This window comes from Cygnus atratus, chromosome 10 (assembly GCF_013377495.2).
Source record: "Cygnus atratus isolate AKBS03 ecotype Queensland, Australia chromosome 10, CAtr_DNAZoo_HiC_assembly, whole genome shotgun sequence".
NCBI classification, from domain to species: Eukaryota; Metazoa; Chordata; class Aves; order Anseriformes; family Anatidae; genus Cygnus; species Cygnus atratus.
In genome coordinates, this window is record NC_066371.1 from 263602 (window position 1) to 281424 (window position 17823).

At 39.2% G+C, this 17823-nt stretch overlaps 1 protein-coding gene across 1 annotated transcript; it reads right to left on the reverse strand.

Moving 5' to 3' along the window:
* Positions 1-713: 713 nt before the first annotated feature.
* Positions 714-5438, reverse strand: TRH (thyrotropin releasing hormone). Its single transcript, XM_035546776.2, has 2 exons — positions 2511-5438; positions 714-1300 (listed from the first exon to the last, which is right to left on the reverse strand). Exons 1-2 carry the CDS (start codon positions 2704-2706, stop codon positions 714-716), a joined length of 783 nt encoding a protein of 260 aa, XP_035402669.1. The 5' UTR covers positions 2707-5438.
* Positions 5439-17823: the final 12385 nt, after the last annotated feature.

Below are 17823 nucleotides of genomic sequence, written 5' to 3' on the forward strand. Positions count from 1 at the left end.
TTCAAGGGGAGTGACTGAAATGTGGACACACCAGGGTGGGAGTTCTAGTTTGGGGTGTACACAGCAAAGTTCACAGCTTGGGTTGAGTTGCTCTGGGATGCGTTAACCCTTTGCACTATGCAGCCTCCTAGATGAAATGATTTTTTGGTGCAGTTCCAAGTCAAAGTATGAAGCCAGTCATCTAATCTTTTGCACTTGGAACAGTCCCTATCTCTGTTCAGTGCTTACTGTCTAGATAGATTGTAGTGCACAAGGTCTCATTAATGTATCATTTAGAATTGAAAACCTACTCAATTTCATTTTGAAATAATTTGCATGTTACTCTTTTTTCTTCCAATTCATGTACTGATTTCACTGACGTGAGAGGAAGCCATGCAATTATTCTTCTTGAGTAGCAGCTGAACAGATATTAAAGATCCTGTTTAAGACCGTGCGTAGGATTATTCTTGGGTCTAGGACCATAAGGAACAGAGCACTCTTAACTTCACAAAGTGGGGGAGTTGAAGACTGTCAGTACTTGCCTGGGCCATTCAACTGATTGCTTCTGTTCCATTACTTTAAGTGTGTGACAAAGCCATTAGCTTAAATGGGGACACTCACTCACTGGAAGGTAGTGCAGAGGTCAGCAGCAGGAAGCCAAAAGGGAGTGAACAGAATTTTTTAGTGTTCTGGCAATTTACTTCACCAAATGCAAATAATACACAATTACTTTCTCATTCCTCTGTTTCACTCTCCCATGTTGATCTCCTTCCTGGGTGCTGACGTTTTTCTTCTACCCTGTCTTTGCTAAAATTTTCTGGTAAATCAACCCACAAGCTGCCTTTGTTACAGGTGGAGGACTCCTGAAGGTCACAGGGACCTGCATAATCTGGGTTGTCAGTATCCCAGTGCCTTTTTCCAGGGTGCTGGCGTTTCTCCCCATCATGGTCGCTTAGGTCTAGCTCATCATTCCAGCCTCTCTTGCTAGGATGCTGATGTTTATGCATCAGATACCCTCTCTCTGGTTGCTGTCTTTTGGATAACCCATTCAAGTAAGTTAGCTGTGCACTAGAGATGTCAGCATATTGGTCCCACGGTGACCTTCTGCCAGGATGCTGTTGCTTTTTCAGCTCCAGATAGCTGACAAGGTCGTCTTCTACCTCCCTTTTCCCTGGATGCTGCCTCTTCTGAATGTCTCCGTAAGATGCTTCTTCCTTGACATCTCTTTTTCCAGGATGCTGTCTCTTTTCCAGGTCGCTTATGTATCTTTTTCCGGGGTGTTGTCTTTTGGAAAGCCATTCTGGCAGAGGGGCATTTAATTCTGTCCAAGGGAAGAATAATGTTAATGAACCCCCATAATCCTCTCTAAAGAAATGTGAATTTGTGGAGTTCTACAGTGCAGATCATAACCTTATGCTCATTATACCCATTTATTTGCACTGGTAACTGTGTTGTCTTGAATTTGATTACTCTAGATGGCCTCTGTCAAAACAGTTCTGGCACTTTTTTTTTTTTCCAAGGGTAGATTGATATATTAGGAACTAGGTGCAAACCAAGTGGGAAGACATGCAGTGACAAAGTGTAATGTGTTGGTTGATTTAGACTTCCCAGAAGCAAGTCAGATTCAGGTAAAGGTGTAGCAGGGTGAATAAAAGATGCTGGGTAGACGGAAGAAATCAGCTGCAGTACCTGGGAGCAGGGAGGAGCTGGATACAGCATGAGATAGAGAAGGGGCAGGGTTGAAACACAGGTAGAAGCAGGAATGTGGACATTTGAATGCCAGCTCAGTATTTCCAACAGCCATAACTCTATTAGTATCTCTTACTTATTCTTAAGCTCTGCTTAGTATTTCATGTCTTAGATTGACATGGCCAGCTCTCAGCATTCATGTGAGGAAGGAGGAATTCCTTTTCTATGGGGTCCTTAGGGCCAGCTCCTCTGCCCGCTCTGTGTTTTTGTTGGTGGCAGGCCCCTATGTGCTGCTATAGTCTCCAAGTGTGATCTGCTTCCACTGCTGTGACTGGTGGGAGCAGAGCATCTGCGAGCTGTCAGGAGGGGAGTGGCACTAGGACAGCCTCTACATTCCCAGCCACGCGTGGAAAAGCCCACCTCTGTTGGGGTGTAGAAGCCAGAAGGTTGAGGTAGAAGGTGAATGGGAGCACTCCCACCTGCAATTAGCATTAAATACAGGGTCCAAAACTGCAGAATGTCCTCCCATATGTCCTCTTGGAGCTTCCCTAGGAAAGTACTTGCCAGATAGGCAGATGTTCTGTGACAGGCTTCTACCTTTTTTTATGCAGCATCTTACTCAGTGATGGTGTGGCATTGCCTAAGCTAGGAGATAGTAGAGAAGAAAGCACCTTTTGAGAACTGCGCCAGTATATTACAGCAGATGGTCTATCCTTCCCTTTACCGTAGTTGGAGTAATAAATATATACATTAGAACCTGGGAAGTAAATACATTGGACCTAATAATCTCAGCCAAGAAATACACCAGCATCACCAGAGGGATGTACCAGTATTACATATACCTTTATTCATCTCTTCTTTCTTTTCAGCTTTCTTGAGGACAGACTGAAGGATGAGGCTTTCAGATCTCTGCAGGATGTCATCCAGGGGACTTCTTCCCATGTTCTCACTTGCTTCTGGAAGGGGCTGCCCCCCATTGAGGCAAACACTGGATAAGGTCAGGCAGAGGAGTAGCAGTGGCAGCTGGATAGACAGCATTGTGAGACAGGGGTTCCTGCAACTTCCGTGGGAAAGAGAACAACAGGGGAGGAGGATGGAGCAAAAGAATTCTAACGATAATAGCCATATTGCCAGACACTGAGCAAGAAATACTGCATTGCTGTAGGGATTGAAGTCTCTTACGAAGGTCCCTTCTTATTTCTGTTACAGACCTCTCAGTTTAATTTATATTCTTCAGAGAATCTGTAAATTCTTCATAATTGAGACCAAGTACTCATTCATTTTTTCTGGCAGTATAAATACGAGCATTTCAAACACCTAACTTCATGATATACAGATGATTTGGAAAACCAGTGATTTTGCTCTGCCTTTTGCCAAGAGCCAAAAATAATTTCCCTATTGAACCCAGTATTAACTGTTGCCTACATGAGGTATACACATGTAAACCTGCACTAACAATCTCCAACAGGCCATTTCTTTTGCCAAGGGTTTATTTTAAAATAATGTGGTTTACAACACTTCCATTCCACCTTCAGTAAAAGTCCAACTTTAACAGCCAGGCTTTAAATATCTATTTCTATATATTTAAGGTACTTGTGTGTGTTTGTATTTGCCCATATAAGAAGATAGCTATGCTGTGTTAGTTAGGGAGATTTCTTGCATTGTGAAAGCACCTAACATCTTTTGCAGAGACAATAATAATTGTATCCTCTATTACCACTTGCCTAGATAGCAAATGTTTTTCTATTTCTACCAGCTAACACTGGAATTCCTAAAGCACTTGCCACTGATTTATTTTCCAGTAAGCAGACTTCCTTCAATAGAATGGAATATATCTTTAATATTACTATAGCAATCATTTAGCTTAGTTACATCCTAAGAACATAAAAGAAATACACAATGTTAACAAGTTCTGTGCATTTTTAAAATAGATGAGCATATTATCATATTGGCAGGTTTCTATCACCTCTGATAAAGTCCTTGGATAACAGCCCTAAGAATATCACATAGGCTATTTGGCTTAGAGCAATCTTTAGAAGGAAAGTTAGAATCAGCTTAAAAGGAAATGATTTAATAACTTACCTGGTTTGTAGTTTCAGATTTTTGCTAGATTCATCTGGCAAGAGATTGCAAACAGCTTTAAAGGATTGAACACATCTGAGCTTTGAAGTTGCCCTTTTTCTGCTACAGACACATGCAGTATCCAATAGAACTGTTGCTAAGTTCTCTTTGGATGGCTTGTGTCGCCGTACTTATACTGTACTGCCTCTGGACCCTTTATGCAAATAGCTGTGAGGTAATGTAGGTGATGTGTTTTTTTTTTTGTTTTTTTTTATTGATGTCAGAGATCTGCATTTTGAATGCACTTTAAAACTGTGATAGTTATTTGCTGACTTCCTTATATCCTTACTGGACTCCTAAAACCTTCTGTTTTTTCCATTCTCCAAAGAGATTGTGTTGAATTTTACATAAACCAGCAGAGAGAAAAGAAGTTGTTTTTTTTTTTTTTTTCTGCATAATAAAAAGAAGCTTGTGTATCTTCTGTTAAGCAAATACTGTGGAGTAAATGCAAAGAGAGAGGTAATTTATCAAGCTAAGGAAGAAAATTTAAAAATGTAATGGATTATGTTTAAATAAGTTTATACAATGGGTTCTTCTTCTGAATAACACTAAACAGTTTCTGTCTCAGAATTCCATATCTTCTTGGCATAGATTTTCCATAAACAGTATACTAGAATACAGGTACGTAGTGTTAGATATGAAAACATGTTGCTGCTTTATGCTTCAAAAAGCATTATGCTATTGTAACTGGAAATAAGGCTCCCTCTTTAACCTATCTAAGATGTTCTTCCATGCAGTACTACTAAAAACAGATCATGCAGGAGGTACAGATAAAGGGCTAGTGATTCTTTGGTAATCTTAGTGATGACAATGTTTAGGACTAAAACTGAAGTAAGGATTGCTTACAGTATTGAAGCAACGCAGGCTTCAGCTCACTTGTTGTTACTACATGGAAAGTTTCAACCAAGAGAAGTCAACATTTTTCTTCTTCCCATTGTCACAAACACAAAACCACCTTTGTATGTCCTCATCACTGCCATCGAAGTGTCTGAGTTAAAATTTGTCTTCAGCAGTAAGTAATGACAAAGCCTAACAACCCCTCACCTTGAGAACACCTTTGGTAGGACACTGGCATTTTAGTATCTCTCTAGGGTGCTGTGTCACAACCTGAGACGCAAGGCATTTTGGTGATACTCTTAAAAGCACTGCATTTAAAAGTGGATCCATTATACTTACAGGTAATGTGGATCTTCACGTGGCCTGTAAGATTGCCTCCACTGCTACTCCAGTTAATTTTAAGTTGACTCTTGCTGGCCTGTGGAGCAAATTCATGCAGGGCATCTTCTCTGATGCATAAAGAAGGGGTAAAAATCTCCAAATCTCTTTCCTTTCTGTTCTCCAGGATTTGTATCTCTTGCACCATTTCAGCTATGTTTTGGGCAACAAATACTGGGCATAGGTGAAGAAAGGCACCATTTTACATCTGAACAGATAATGGAAATGCTCCATAGAATTAAAAAGGGATGAAGTTAGTTGTTTTGTTATCAAAGTGACTTACTACCCATCTGAATTTAACAGAAAATGGTCACCTTGCGGAGCTTTTTCCCTTACCCCATTCAACTTTATGTGACGGACCAGAAAATACACAAGAAGAGCCTTGTTTTCAGTTCTTTGTGAAATAAAAGCTGACTTTCTTGGAGTGACTTTAGTGGAATGCAGCTATTACCTCAGCCTTCTGCCGTGAGAATGTCATCTCTTGAATTTTGTCTTAATATCTCAGGAAGAATGTATCAGAAATCGTATATAGATGTGCCTTTTGATATTAATTACCCTGATATAATTTGAGAATAGTCATGGATGTCAGTGTACTTGTTCCAGATTTGCTAAAGGGTTAGAGATTGGGGCTTACAACATTTTAACTGTATTTCTAACAATTATATCAAAAATGGAATCTATTTTACTTGTTTGGATTTCTATGGGAGCTTGAGACATCATGCACTATATGTGCAGAACACATCTGCGGCTTTATGAGGGTGTTGTCCTTGCCAATCTAAGAACATGTTGATCCTGTTTTCCTTCGCACACATCCAGGCTAAAGATCTGCAAGGCAATCAGATTCAAAGATCAGTCCACAAATTACTCCAGCTGACCAGTAAACAATGAACAACTAATAGTCCCTAATCCAAAACAAAGATCCCTGTAAAGACAGTTCCTATGTGTTTTTAGTTTAAAGCAGTGCACTACGGCTTTCAAGGAATTTAAAGAATAATGGAAAGTGCTTTAAATATCTTCACTAATACCAGAATTGCATGTTTAACAAACCAGTACCTGTCTCTGTCATAGTCCCCAATTTGTCCTAACAAAATGCCTAATCCAGGGTCCACTGAAATCAGCCAAATTTTTCCTTTAATTTTACTATGGCTAGCCTTAGAATTTGTCTCTCTCTGATTCGTAATGATTCATATATTGAATTGAATTTTAAAAAATCCTCTTGCCCTTTGAAGCATGGCTCTTGAAAAAAGATAGATGGGAAAAACAGAAGTTTAAATAGCTGAAACACTTTCATATATACAAAGCCATATAGTAATATTAATTCAAGGAACAGCTAAGAATCTGATATTAAAAATAGCCTCCCATATGAATGTATTTCATCTTAGCACTGAGTGAATGAGTCAGATTTCACTTGTGGTAAGGCAGTTGACATACTGAATTTCTTGGCTACCAGGAAATTATAGGATTGCTAAGACTTGCACTTTGGAAGAGTGCAATTTAATAAACCTTCACTTGACACATATCTCCAGTGTGAAAATCCTTACAAAGTCTGAGTTGGAAATAATTCTTAGCATGCAGTTCTCCCTCCAGTCTGAAATTAATCTGGACAGCATAGAATGCTTGCATATGTAGCTCAAGCTTAGGTACAGCAGGAGCTGTTCCTCGCAGAGACCTTTTATAGATTCTCTTAATGCACATGCAGCAATTAGACATGCATGTGCATGGTCTAACGCACGAGATGCAGTCATTGCCCAGTCTGCCACCTAACCCTAGGTTATTTTCTTTGTAAGACTGTCCACCCATCGAAAACTGAACAGCGTCCCCTGAATTTCTCTGGACAAGCTGACAGGTCTTGTTCTCCATTACAGTATTTCTACCGTAATCAAATACTAATGCCATAGATTTGGGAGCTGCTATTGCATCAGTCACTGTGAGCCTCATAAGGGGTGACATTCACTTTGCACTAGCTGCCTGGCATTTCCTGGGTGTAATAACTCCTTATGGTCTCTTATGATACCATACCTGAGTTTAAAAAACTAATTTAATGGGCTATAAATTAAAGTGGGCATAGATGGAATGAGAACTGCATTTTTAAACGTCTTTCAAAAAGTGAAACAGAACAGTAAAGTTGTTAAGAATTCTGTTGCTAGCTCCCTACAAGGCTTTCTTGATAAGCTGTTAAGCCAAGCATGCCTTCTAAATTAAAAAAAAATAAAAAATTACAACACAGATGTTTTCATCATGTGTTTGAAGACTTCAGTAATTCTGAATAGTTTTTTAATGTCACTTTGTTACAGTTTTTTCTTCACTTAATCACATTTTCTCGATGCTTTTTAACATAAAAGATTTGGAACGAATTAAGCATTGTGACTAGCGTCTGTCACATAAGAGTTTATTCTTGCTGTCTCTTTCCCAAGGCAAGAAGTGTGTGATGTAAATTGGCTTGTTTGTCAGGACTTTTTAAAAAGTAGTTTGCACGAATAGCTAGGTTCACACATACTAATGTATGTATGAAGAAGGAAGGCCAAAAATTTATCTTGCCCTTGGAGCAAAAGGTGGGGTTTGTACCGATTATGTTCCAATGGAATTTTTCCTTGAGTCTTGGGCCAATGCCTTAATCCCAGTGGGATGTTCTTTTACCTGCACAGTCCATCAGGCATCTGGGAGCAGTCAGGAAGCTCTAGTGTCAATGGATTTGAGCAGTCCTCTTAATCCTTACACTGTGGGCGTTGCATCTTTAACAGCCATGTTTGAAAGCTGCTGTCAAAACTAAATTGATTTTTTTTTTTCAGGCAAGATGTATTTACAAAGCATTTCAGTTTTGAACAAACATTTTCTGACAGAAACTTGTTTCTGTGGTACATCCCCAACGAGCTGTCGCACATGGGATGTTTTTAAGCTTTCAGCTGCAGCCTTCTAAGTCACAAGTAGAGGCATAGATTTGCAAGACAGGCAATATCTTCCATCCCATAATCTCTGTACTAACAGCTGACAAAACAATACCCCCCATCCCAGACAAAGCTAGTGTCACTCTGGTTAAAATGTTGTCCAGCTATCATCCAGTTCAGTTTAGCATTCACAATTTATCAGAGAAGTATAAGGTGACTTGGTTACTGCATTTATGTCCTTGTACATGGGGAGGATAACAGGGGGGCGATTTCTGCCTTTACGCTAGTAAAAGCATAAGAAGAACTAGTACCTGGAAACTGAGGTTAAACGAATTGAATTCAGATTCCTTGCTATGATGGTAATTAGACAGGGAAGTAATTTTCCATATATAGCCTTGGTATTGCTTGGAGATTTAGAAATTAAATTATTTTTCTTTTGGCAGGTCAAATGTTTTACTAAGACTGTTTCCGTTTAGGGACAGTTTTGTTTTCCTCTGAGAATGCAAGAATCTTGGTGGCAGAAAACAGAGCTTCTGCTCTGTGGGCCAGGATCATCAGGGCATATCAGAAACAAATGCCTTGCAGCAGGACTGAGATCACTGTTTCCCCAGCACAAAGCTCTGCACTCTGAGAACATAAACACTTCAGTCCAACAAAAAATTTTAGATCTGATTGAAAGTATCTGGGTGAAACCTGATGAGATTAGATTTACGTAATGATCCTTTCTGGCCCAAGACTCTGAAAGCAGAAACTGCCCAGCAATGAACAGCTACGTTCTGAGACTGCAGTGTCGTTTTCATAAGTGTGCTTAGAAACAGCAATAATACAAAGAGAATATTGAAGTGAGTAGAAAGAGTTTTGTAGACCTGCGTGTCTGGCTACAGTAGCAACTTGATTATTTGATTTCAGATTCATAAATGAGCAGGGCATCTCCAAAGAAGGGTGGTTTTTTTGTTGTTTTTTTTTTTGTCTGTCCGTCCATCCCCCCCAGGTGTTCTACGTGGCATAAAAAAGCATGCAAATCCCTCATTCCAGCAGGCAGGGTCTAGGAATTCCCTTTCTTTTAGGAATACCCTCTGTGCCAGAATGAACAGGTGTACAATCTGATTCTAGGACAGAAATCCTACAGTATTTCCTGTACTGTCTAGGGATTCCTTTCCCCCAGGAGAAAACTCAAAAGGAAGGCTTTCTGAGTATTTCAGATCCAAAAGCCAGGCTCAGTTGAATTATACAAAGTGAAATTTGAAGAAGAGTACAAGTCTGTATATCCATTTGATAACTGTAATTTCATAAAAAGAAGTTCCTTTCTCCACTGATGGAAACTGAATGTCAAAAATTATTCAGGGAAGCCCGTAAAGTCAGTTTGTTTTTATTAAAATATTTTTCTTGACACTTTTTGAGCTGAGGACTCCCTTTAGAGAACATAGGGATTACACCCGGTGTTCCAACTACATTTCCATGCAAAGCTTCTCAGTAGGTTCAAAATTATATCCACAGTACAATGGCCAGGACTGCCGGACAGTTTTGGACTGATTTGACTTACATTTGGACTGATCTAGAAAGCATAATGAATTTAGCAGAGCTTTAATGCGTTGTTTAAAGGAAGAAAGTTAAATTTAAGCACCTCAAAGGATCTTCTGTTTCATGAACAAAACCTTTTCCCTATTTCACAGCCGGAAATCTCTTTTTGGTATGTTCCTTGTTTTTTAGTGTTTGTTGCTTCTTTTTTTTTTTTAATTTGGCCAAGATTTTTCGGTTTTGTTTTGTTTTCCCTGCAGGTGACTTTTTCTATTTAAACGATTTCTGGAGGTTTATTTCATAAGTGTTAATGTCCTTTCATCCCACTCAGTGCACAGTTACGCATGACACTGTGAGTTGAATTCATGGGTACAAGGGAGAGTTTCTTTTCTTATACTCCAGAGCTGCACTCTAAGCTGTATTTTGCTGTCTGTCACAAGCCCACTGACACCCCAGACTTGCCCAGAGTCTGTGTCAGCATAGGGTTTTGCTCCCAGTACATGTGCATGTCTGGTTTCTAGAATTGCGCAAAGATGTACAAGTACCACATTTCATACCTAAATACAGCATTTCAGCACCACTGCAATCCTCAACCCCCTTGTTCAACTGCTGTCTTTTATCACAGGTCTTTTAAGTCCCCTGAGGTTCTCCATCAACTCTACTGATGAATTTCCTTATTTTATAAAAATACTCAAGGAGACACCAACTTCTGAAAGGGCTTCCAAATGGAGAAACCAAGAGACAGAAACTCCTTCAAACCCAAAGCAGATCCTGACATTCTAGTTGTGAGATTTGAGGTTTGTGTCCCTCTTATCTCCAACTTTCTTGTTGGTTGGATTGCTGCACACAATGTGTGCTGCACACACTCCCCACGTGTGTGCAGGAGCATTGGTCCTCTACCTGTGCTGAGTACTTGCCCAGCTCAGTGTCAGCCTTCCTAGCAGTTAGATCTAGCAATGGGCATGTGGCTGTCCATTGATCCCTTAGAAGATATTGAAGGCGAGGAATGAGAAAATCTGCTGCTAATCCAAGTCTGATGTCTATTCTAAATAATATAAATACTCATGTTTTGTGCTATTGGTCAGCTATGACAGTCTGGAGTTAAGCAGAGATTCTCCATGCCAGATTTTTGCAAAATGTATGTTTGGGACATTTTTGCATCTTCCTTTGGACACCTTGGTCTGGTCACAGTCAGAAATGAAGTACGTTAGTCTTGTTTAGTACAGTCATCCCTTTAGAAATCCTGAAATGTAGAAGTTGCTATGGAAACTGTTCTTTTATTGAACTACAAGATAAAAAGATGTTGTGTGAAATTAATGTACCAACTACCAGTGCATTTGTTACCAGTTTCATTGAGAGGTGCTAAATGTTTAAGTGGCTTGTCCTAGGTCACACAGCTATAGTGGTAATGGCAGAAAAAGAGACCAGAATCTATTCACTTGTTCCAATCGCTTAGCGTTCCCTTATTAAAACAGACTTTTTTTATGCATCGTAAGTCACACATCATTCTTATTTAACATATTGCCTGCAAGACATCTGTATATAGGCTGAGAGAAATACTTCCACTGGCTATTTAAAGCACCCCATTAATTTTTATTAAGTACACATTGTCACTGGGACTGTAGTTTCTAACTTCCTATCTCTTTAAACTGTATCCTCTGGGTTATTTTCTGAATTGCACTTCTTGCATGCCTGCAAGTCCAGGCTGTTCTGTCCATCCTCCTATTTTTAAGTGTTGTAAATTAAGAATGACTTGATTGCTAACAGAAGTGAGGGGCAAATGAGCTTTTTTGTTTTCTCAGGAAAATGCACAGCTTATTTAGATCACTCCTCCCAGTTTGTTCCTTGAACTAACCAGGAAGAAAATGAAGGGGATGCATATCATTAACAGTGGACATTTCTGTTCCGATGTGATCCTTTTAAAATGCAGCTTTTCATGCAACAGAATATGTGAATAGTTTGCCCCGCAAGAGGATGCACCGTATTTTTCTTTGACACATTTAATTCTTGCTTCTCTTCATCTTGTTTTGTGTAACATGAGAACGCCAGAGATGCCAGAGTGGGTATAGCCAAAATAATGTTATTATAGTTCCTATTATTAAAGCAAAGGTGTACTTGTACAAGGCAGGCAAACTTTCAGGAATACAGACCTTTCTTAGAGCTGAAGAAAGGCATTTGTATCTAAAAGTTTATCTCACTTCTTAGGACTGGGAAAGGACTTATGACCCCCCAAATGGTCAGCTTTTTCCAATGATAGTAGTCACTATAATAAAAGGTATTATACCTAACCTACAAATCTTGTATTGAATATTAATTATTTCTGGGAGCAGGTTTCCAAACAAGTTGTAGCTACCTAGTTCTCAAAATTTGTTTGCTAAATAAATGGGCCTAGATATTTTTCAGTGGATTTAATGACATGTGAACTAGGTTTTAGAAATGCAGCCCAGCGTAGTCACAGCCACCACGGTGTAAGAGTGCCCTGTTGTTGCAGATGTACACAATTGTATGAGCTTCACTATAGTCAGTAGCAGAGCATGTCACATCCCAGTTGGTTTTGTTGTAGTTTCATCAAAACCCAGAAATAATGAGGATTAATGATGCTTTTTCCATTAATTTCAGTAGTTGGGAAGATAAAATCTAGGAGTGGAAATGAAGGCATGTCCTCTACCATGGACTTTATTTCTTCCAGTATTGAGCCCCAGCATTGGCGCTGCTGCTGCTGCTGCTTACTACAAGCATTGGAGGTGGGGCAAAGCTTGTTTCTGATACGAGATCCAGGGCCGTTTTTAAGGTAGCTGCTAGTTAAAGACAGTCGGCTGAATTGTCCTAGAAAATCTGGTGAAATCATTAGAAGCTCTGCTGGCTAATGCTGAGTATCACTTGAAATGTGACCTGAAAACGGTGAGGAACAAAAGTAAAGGGCCTGTTTTGAAGGCTCTGGCACTTTCAATTGACTCTCCTTTCAAAAAATTCCAGAAATGGCAAAATATTCTGCTTGAACTGTAAGCCCAAAAGTTTTGTAGTTTTGCAGACACAGAAGTGTTGAAGCTTAGTCTCATGAATTCCTTGAAACAAATACAAAATCCTTTGAGGAAACTTAATATAGGGAGAGATTAGGTATTCTATTTTAAATAATGAATAGGACAAGTATTGAATGAGATGAGGACATTAATTTCTGTGCAGGGATGCTCTTAATAGAATTACTGAGTAAATTCCATGTGGAATGCACACAGCTCGCCTCACTAGTTGAAATGTGCAAAGGCTAGGGAAGGCTAATATATTAAAGGGGAGGGGGGATATCCCGTGTAGCATTAAAACATTTGCTAAAAGGAGTATAAATAGCATGTTGCTTGTATCAGCAAAATTGTTTTGCAGTTTCATGAGGAATCAAAACCAAAGCATCATTTTATTAATCCTGCATACTGGCTTACTGATAAACTTTTCAATGCTAAACAGCATATTATGGAGTCAGAACTTGACAGGCTTAATTGTATACTTAAGAGTCAGTCTAGCTCACAGTTTATTCCTTCTGGGATGGTGGCAATTTGGAATTAAAGATCTCAATGGATTCACTGTACTGTTGTAATTAGTTTGTAATTATCTCAGTAATGTTTATGCAGGGTCATTTCTGTAGTTTTCTAATTGAGAGGGAACCCTGTTATATGGAAAGAAAGTGGTCATCTTCAGGAAGAGTATCATTGTGCCTTGTCTCTTGCTCCAGGGACAGTCCAAGATCTTTCAAACCAAATAATGTCACTTAATGAAACAAGACCCTATGCCACCAGGCGTCAAAACCAACAGCTTCCCAGCCTGTTGTTTTCTCACAGCTGCTAATAGCAGCAATCAAAAGATTCCCTGCTTTGTTCCAAGCAGGGAATTAGTCATTGGACAAAACAAATTTCAGCAGTTTGGCATACCTTGCCAAAATTTTGCTTTTAAGCTGGGGAGAAATTAATGATACAGGAACAAGAGATTCAGGGATATTTAGTTTGGTATGACAGAAATGGTGGACATTCACCTTCCTTTTAAGAAGCAAGCCTGATTGACACTGTCAAGTAACTTGTAAAGTCAGTTGAAGGTTTGTAAATAAGTCACTGCTTCCCATGGCAATTAAAGTAGGAACATGCTTGTTTCTTCTATGGTGTGCCTTTACACTTGCTGCTAACACATCCTAATTATGGTGGAGAAAGCATAATTGGATGTGAAAGGAGTAAATTTGAGTGCAAGAGACGAGGCAATAAGAGATTTAGTGCTTTGCACAAAGTATTTGAAAATGCTAGTTAGGATGTTAAAGTTTCCAGTTGTCAGCTTGCACCTAGTTCTTCTGTCAAGTTCACTGGGAATTATCAACACAGCACATTTAAAAATCTCACCTGAGAATCCCTGCTTGTTCAAATGGCAAAGACACAAGGCTCAGAAGCTCCTGATGGTTTGGTGTACCTAATGCATGCCCACTAGGTAGAGATCAGAGACCACAGTGGGAACATGAATAAGACTGAGTAAAAGTAGAATGAAAAGGTCCAGAACTGGCCCTTGTAGCTGATGGTAGAACATCTTCCTTTTTGAAATGCGTAAGTTTCTATAGCTGCTTTAAAAATAAATAATTTTATTTACTGTTGTTGCTTTCTTTTGCTGTAAAAAGCAGCAAGCTATTCAGTGGTATATTCAGCAAAGCAACCTCAAGCCTTGCTTTAAGGATACAGTGTGAATGTGGTTTGGTTTCATGTTGACCACATTGGTCTGATAAGAAAGGGAAGTGGTGCTGGTGACATGACCCCGTCGAGAAGCCAGATCTGTTTCTGCCTACCTATATATAGTACCCAAAAAGCAGCTATTCTTAAGGGAGCTGCAGCTCGGAATCAGATGTAGAGAGGAATTCTGAACAGATATTTGGCATTATTAACAAAGTTAATTATGGGTGCCAGTCATATCAGCTGAGGTCACTGAATTGGATAACGGTTTGTTCAAGTATTGCTCCCTTCCTCTCCTTGTTTATGTTTGCCTGTATGCATATGTTATTATGTGTGTGTTTGTTATGGATGGCCTGCTCCTGACTTGTCTTTATTGCTCTTAATAGTTACTAAGTTAATTGGCTGTCTCATTTTCTGAAGGCTTAGATTTGCTTACCTTGTGTTACTCTTCCTGCACTAAGACTGGTCATTTTATCTTTTAGGTTACTGGTTGTTAAGAGTCCTGGGGTACAGCAACAGTGAAGGTCAGAATCCCATTATGGTAAGTACTATACAGAAGTAAAAATAGGAATGTACATCCTAAGACAGTGACAATGACGTGTTACAAGTGTATGAAATAATTTAGTATAAATATGTTATTTCAAGGGTTTTGGTAGCCATCAGGATAATCAGAGCTAGGTACAGTTGGTTTGTAAGTTTTGCTGCAGTGTTTCAAAAGGATTTGGAAGAAGGATGGTAGTTCTATAAAATCTGGCAAGGAGTTATTCCCACTTGTAAGGACAAGAATATAAGAAAGCTGTTTGCTTGGTATTACCAGCAGGAGGAAGACAACTGCAGTTCTTGCTCTCCAGTTCCAGCATGGATCTTTTGTGAGAGGACCTTTGCAAATAGTGATACAGTTCACAGTTTCTGTTATTGTCCATTAGCCCCACCCCATGTCCTTAAAGCCTATGATCAAAGATAATTAGGGGCTTTTTAGTTTATCAGTTTTATCTATCACTAACGTCACTAGTGAAAATGGAAGCTGTTACTTAAAATTCAGACCTTCACTATATAAAGGGTATGGGTTAGTGGCCAGAAATCAGGCAGGGATGTCTGCACTGTACTTGGCTAACCACAGAAGCCACTGGAGATGTAATGCAGTGCCGAGGTGCTCATGTTCCAAATGTGTATTTAAGGATTGTGTAGAGCACAATAGGTCCTCAAGTCCTCTCTTTGGAGGGCTGAGTGAATTACCTGGCTAATGTGAGGGGAGTTCATTGAGTACTCAGTTTAGAACTGTTCCCAAGCCCATCATTCCTAGTCATCTAGATGAACCTTGATGCACAACAAAGATACTTAGGGGAAAAAAAAAAAAAAAGAAAGAAAAAAAAGATCCCCATAATCAGTTGTTCAAGTTCTGTGGTTTTCATATTGTACTACTAACTATGAAATGACAGACCTTTATGTAATTTGCATCTTTATAATAACTTCCATAGACATTATAATAGCAGTAGACTTTTACACTGGTGCTTAATGGATTTGTTTGCGAACAAACAGCATGAAGTGAGAATCAATGGGCATGTAGCTGCCATTTGGGGACAGAGATTATAATTAAAGCTGTTCTATAGGCCAAATAATGGGTATCATGCTTTATGGGACAATAAAGGCACAAACATAACCAGTGAGGTATATGCTAAGACCAGGAATAGTGCTGGCCTTTAGGAATCTGTGATCTCCTTATGGCTTCCTATTCACATAGTTCCAGCTGGCACGCTGTACATCCCAAGAGAAGCTGAGTGAGTGAACCCGAAACACTAGAGTAAAAATTCTTGGAAGCATTTCATACCTGCTTCTGCTGAGAGGACTGTGAGACACAAAGCTTATGTGCTTCTCAACTCTTCTGTCAATCCTCTCCTGGGCCTTGTGGGCTGAGCCTGGCTATGAACAAAGATACAGTTAAGATTAGTTAAAGAATGGCTTGCAGATGCAAATTACAGCAGTTGGTGATTTTTGTAAGCACCAAGCTGGGAGGCTACATGGTCATTTGGTTAGAATGGAGTCTGGGAATTGGGACAGCTGTACTCTATTTCTGTATCTCCCATTGAATTGTTCTGTGACTCTTAGTGATGCATCAAGGCAGAAATCCAACTATAGTTAAAATCAGTCAGACTTTTCTTAGATATTAACTGAAATAAAATAGGCCCTTAAATATCTGAATTTTGTGCTTCCTGTCCACCAACAAGGGATAGGGATACAAGATGTGGACTCTGATGTTTATGACATGCTTTGAAACTCTCAGATGGAGACAAGAGAAGTCAAAAGCACTGTTAATAGTTATTCTTTGAAAAGCAAGTAGAATTCACCAAGCCCAGTGGGCCTGATATGCAAGTTTAAGTCAAGAAAACAGTAAATAGAGGACTTGTGTTTGAGTGGACTCACATGAAGCTTTGGTGTGACTGTGATGTGAGCGCTTTTCTTGGCCCAGGAACAATGATGTAAGATCCTGCATGATGAGCGATTTCTCAGGATTCTTTCTACAGTCCAGTGATGACTTTAACAGTTTTCTCCTTCTTCAGATACTAGTACTCATTTCCTTCTTTATCCATAGTTCCCATCAGATTTGAAATGTTCTCTGTTGGCCCCTAAAACCTGGTATGGTGGAATTCCATGCATTCTTGGAATGTCTGATGACGGTCTTCATATCCTTTGGTGTAGAGATGGCTGAATCGCATCAGTGGTTTTCAACCTGTATAAAACAATGCAGGGTTTGGAATGAGTTGAAGGGATGAGTAAAAGGTCATTAATAAAAGCAATTCTTTAGTTAAATTTGCTCTTTGATAATCTATATCTTCCCTAGAAAATGCTCATAGATCTGCAACTAGAAAATGTAAGAAATATTTTGTATTCTTTTGAATATATTTTGAATCATTTTTAGACCTTCATTTCAGTAATTGTGTGATTCAGAGGCCATAATGGAAGATGCAGAGTTAAGACTTTAATAACTTTACATTTTTGTAGTTATTATTGAAAAATACAACAACCTTTTGGCATTCTGAGAGGAAATGGCTCATCAGAAACAAGAAGCTGCAAGACTGTTTTTAAAATACCATTTGGAAGATTTCAGCAATAATCTATGATTATTTCTGAGCCTCCCATGCTCGTGTTGCGTAAGCGAAGCTCAAGTCTTATTGCATGGGGAAATTATGGAAATGCCAAGGACTACCTGTTAAACAGGTGGTGCCATTGATCATTAACTCAACTTTATAGACACAGCATCTTTTTGTCATTTGAATAACAAATGATCTCTAAGCTTATACCAAAGTAAATCTTATTGACCTTTTACAACTACTTATGCTTTTATTGAAAAACAGTAACTCCATCTTCATTAAAATCACTTTCAATTCTGTATGGAGCAAGGTACTGAGCAAAGTAATTCCATAAACGCATACTTGCATAGGAAGAAAGAAGGCATGTAGCAGTTTTCTTTACTTGAATGTACATAGCACTGACCAGTCTGTAATGGGGAATTGAGAAGCATCGCTAAACAGTTTAGAACTGTGATCAGTTGCCGTGATCAGTTTGCTTCTGATGCCATCTGTTTGCCAGAGGGTTTGGGTCCTCTGGAATTTCAGCAGCAACAATCGTGAATGTACTCACATAGAAAACTTGCCTGTTGCAGAGCACAACAATACCTGACAGAATTTACTGCTTTTACAAACAGTGACTTGACAGCCCAGCTTCCA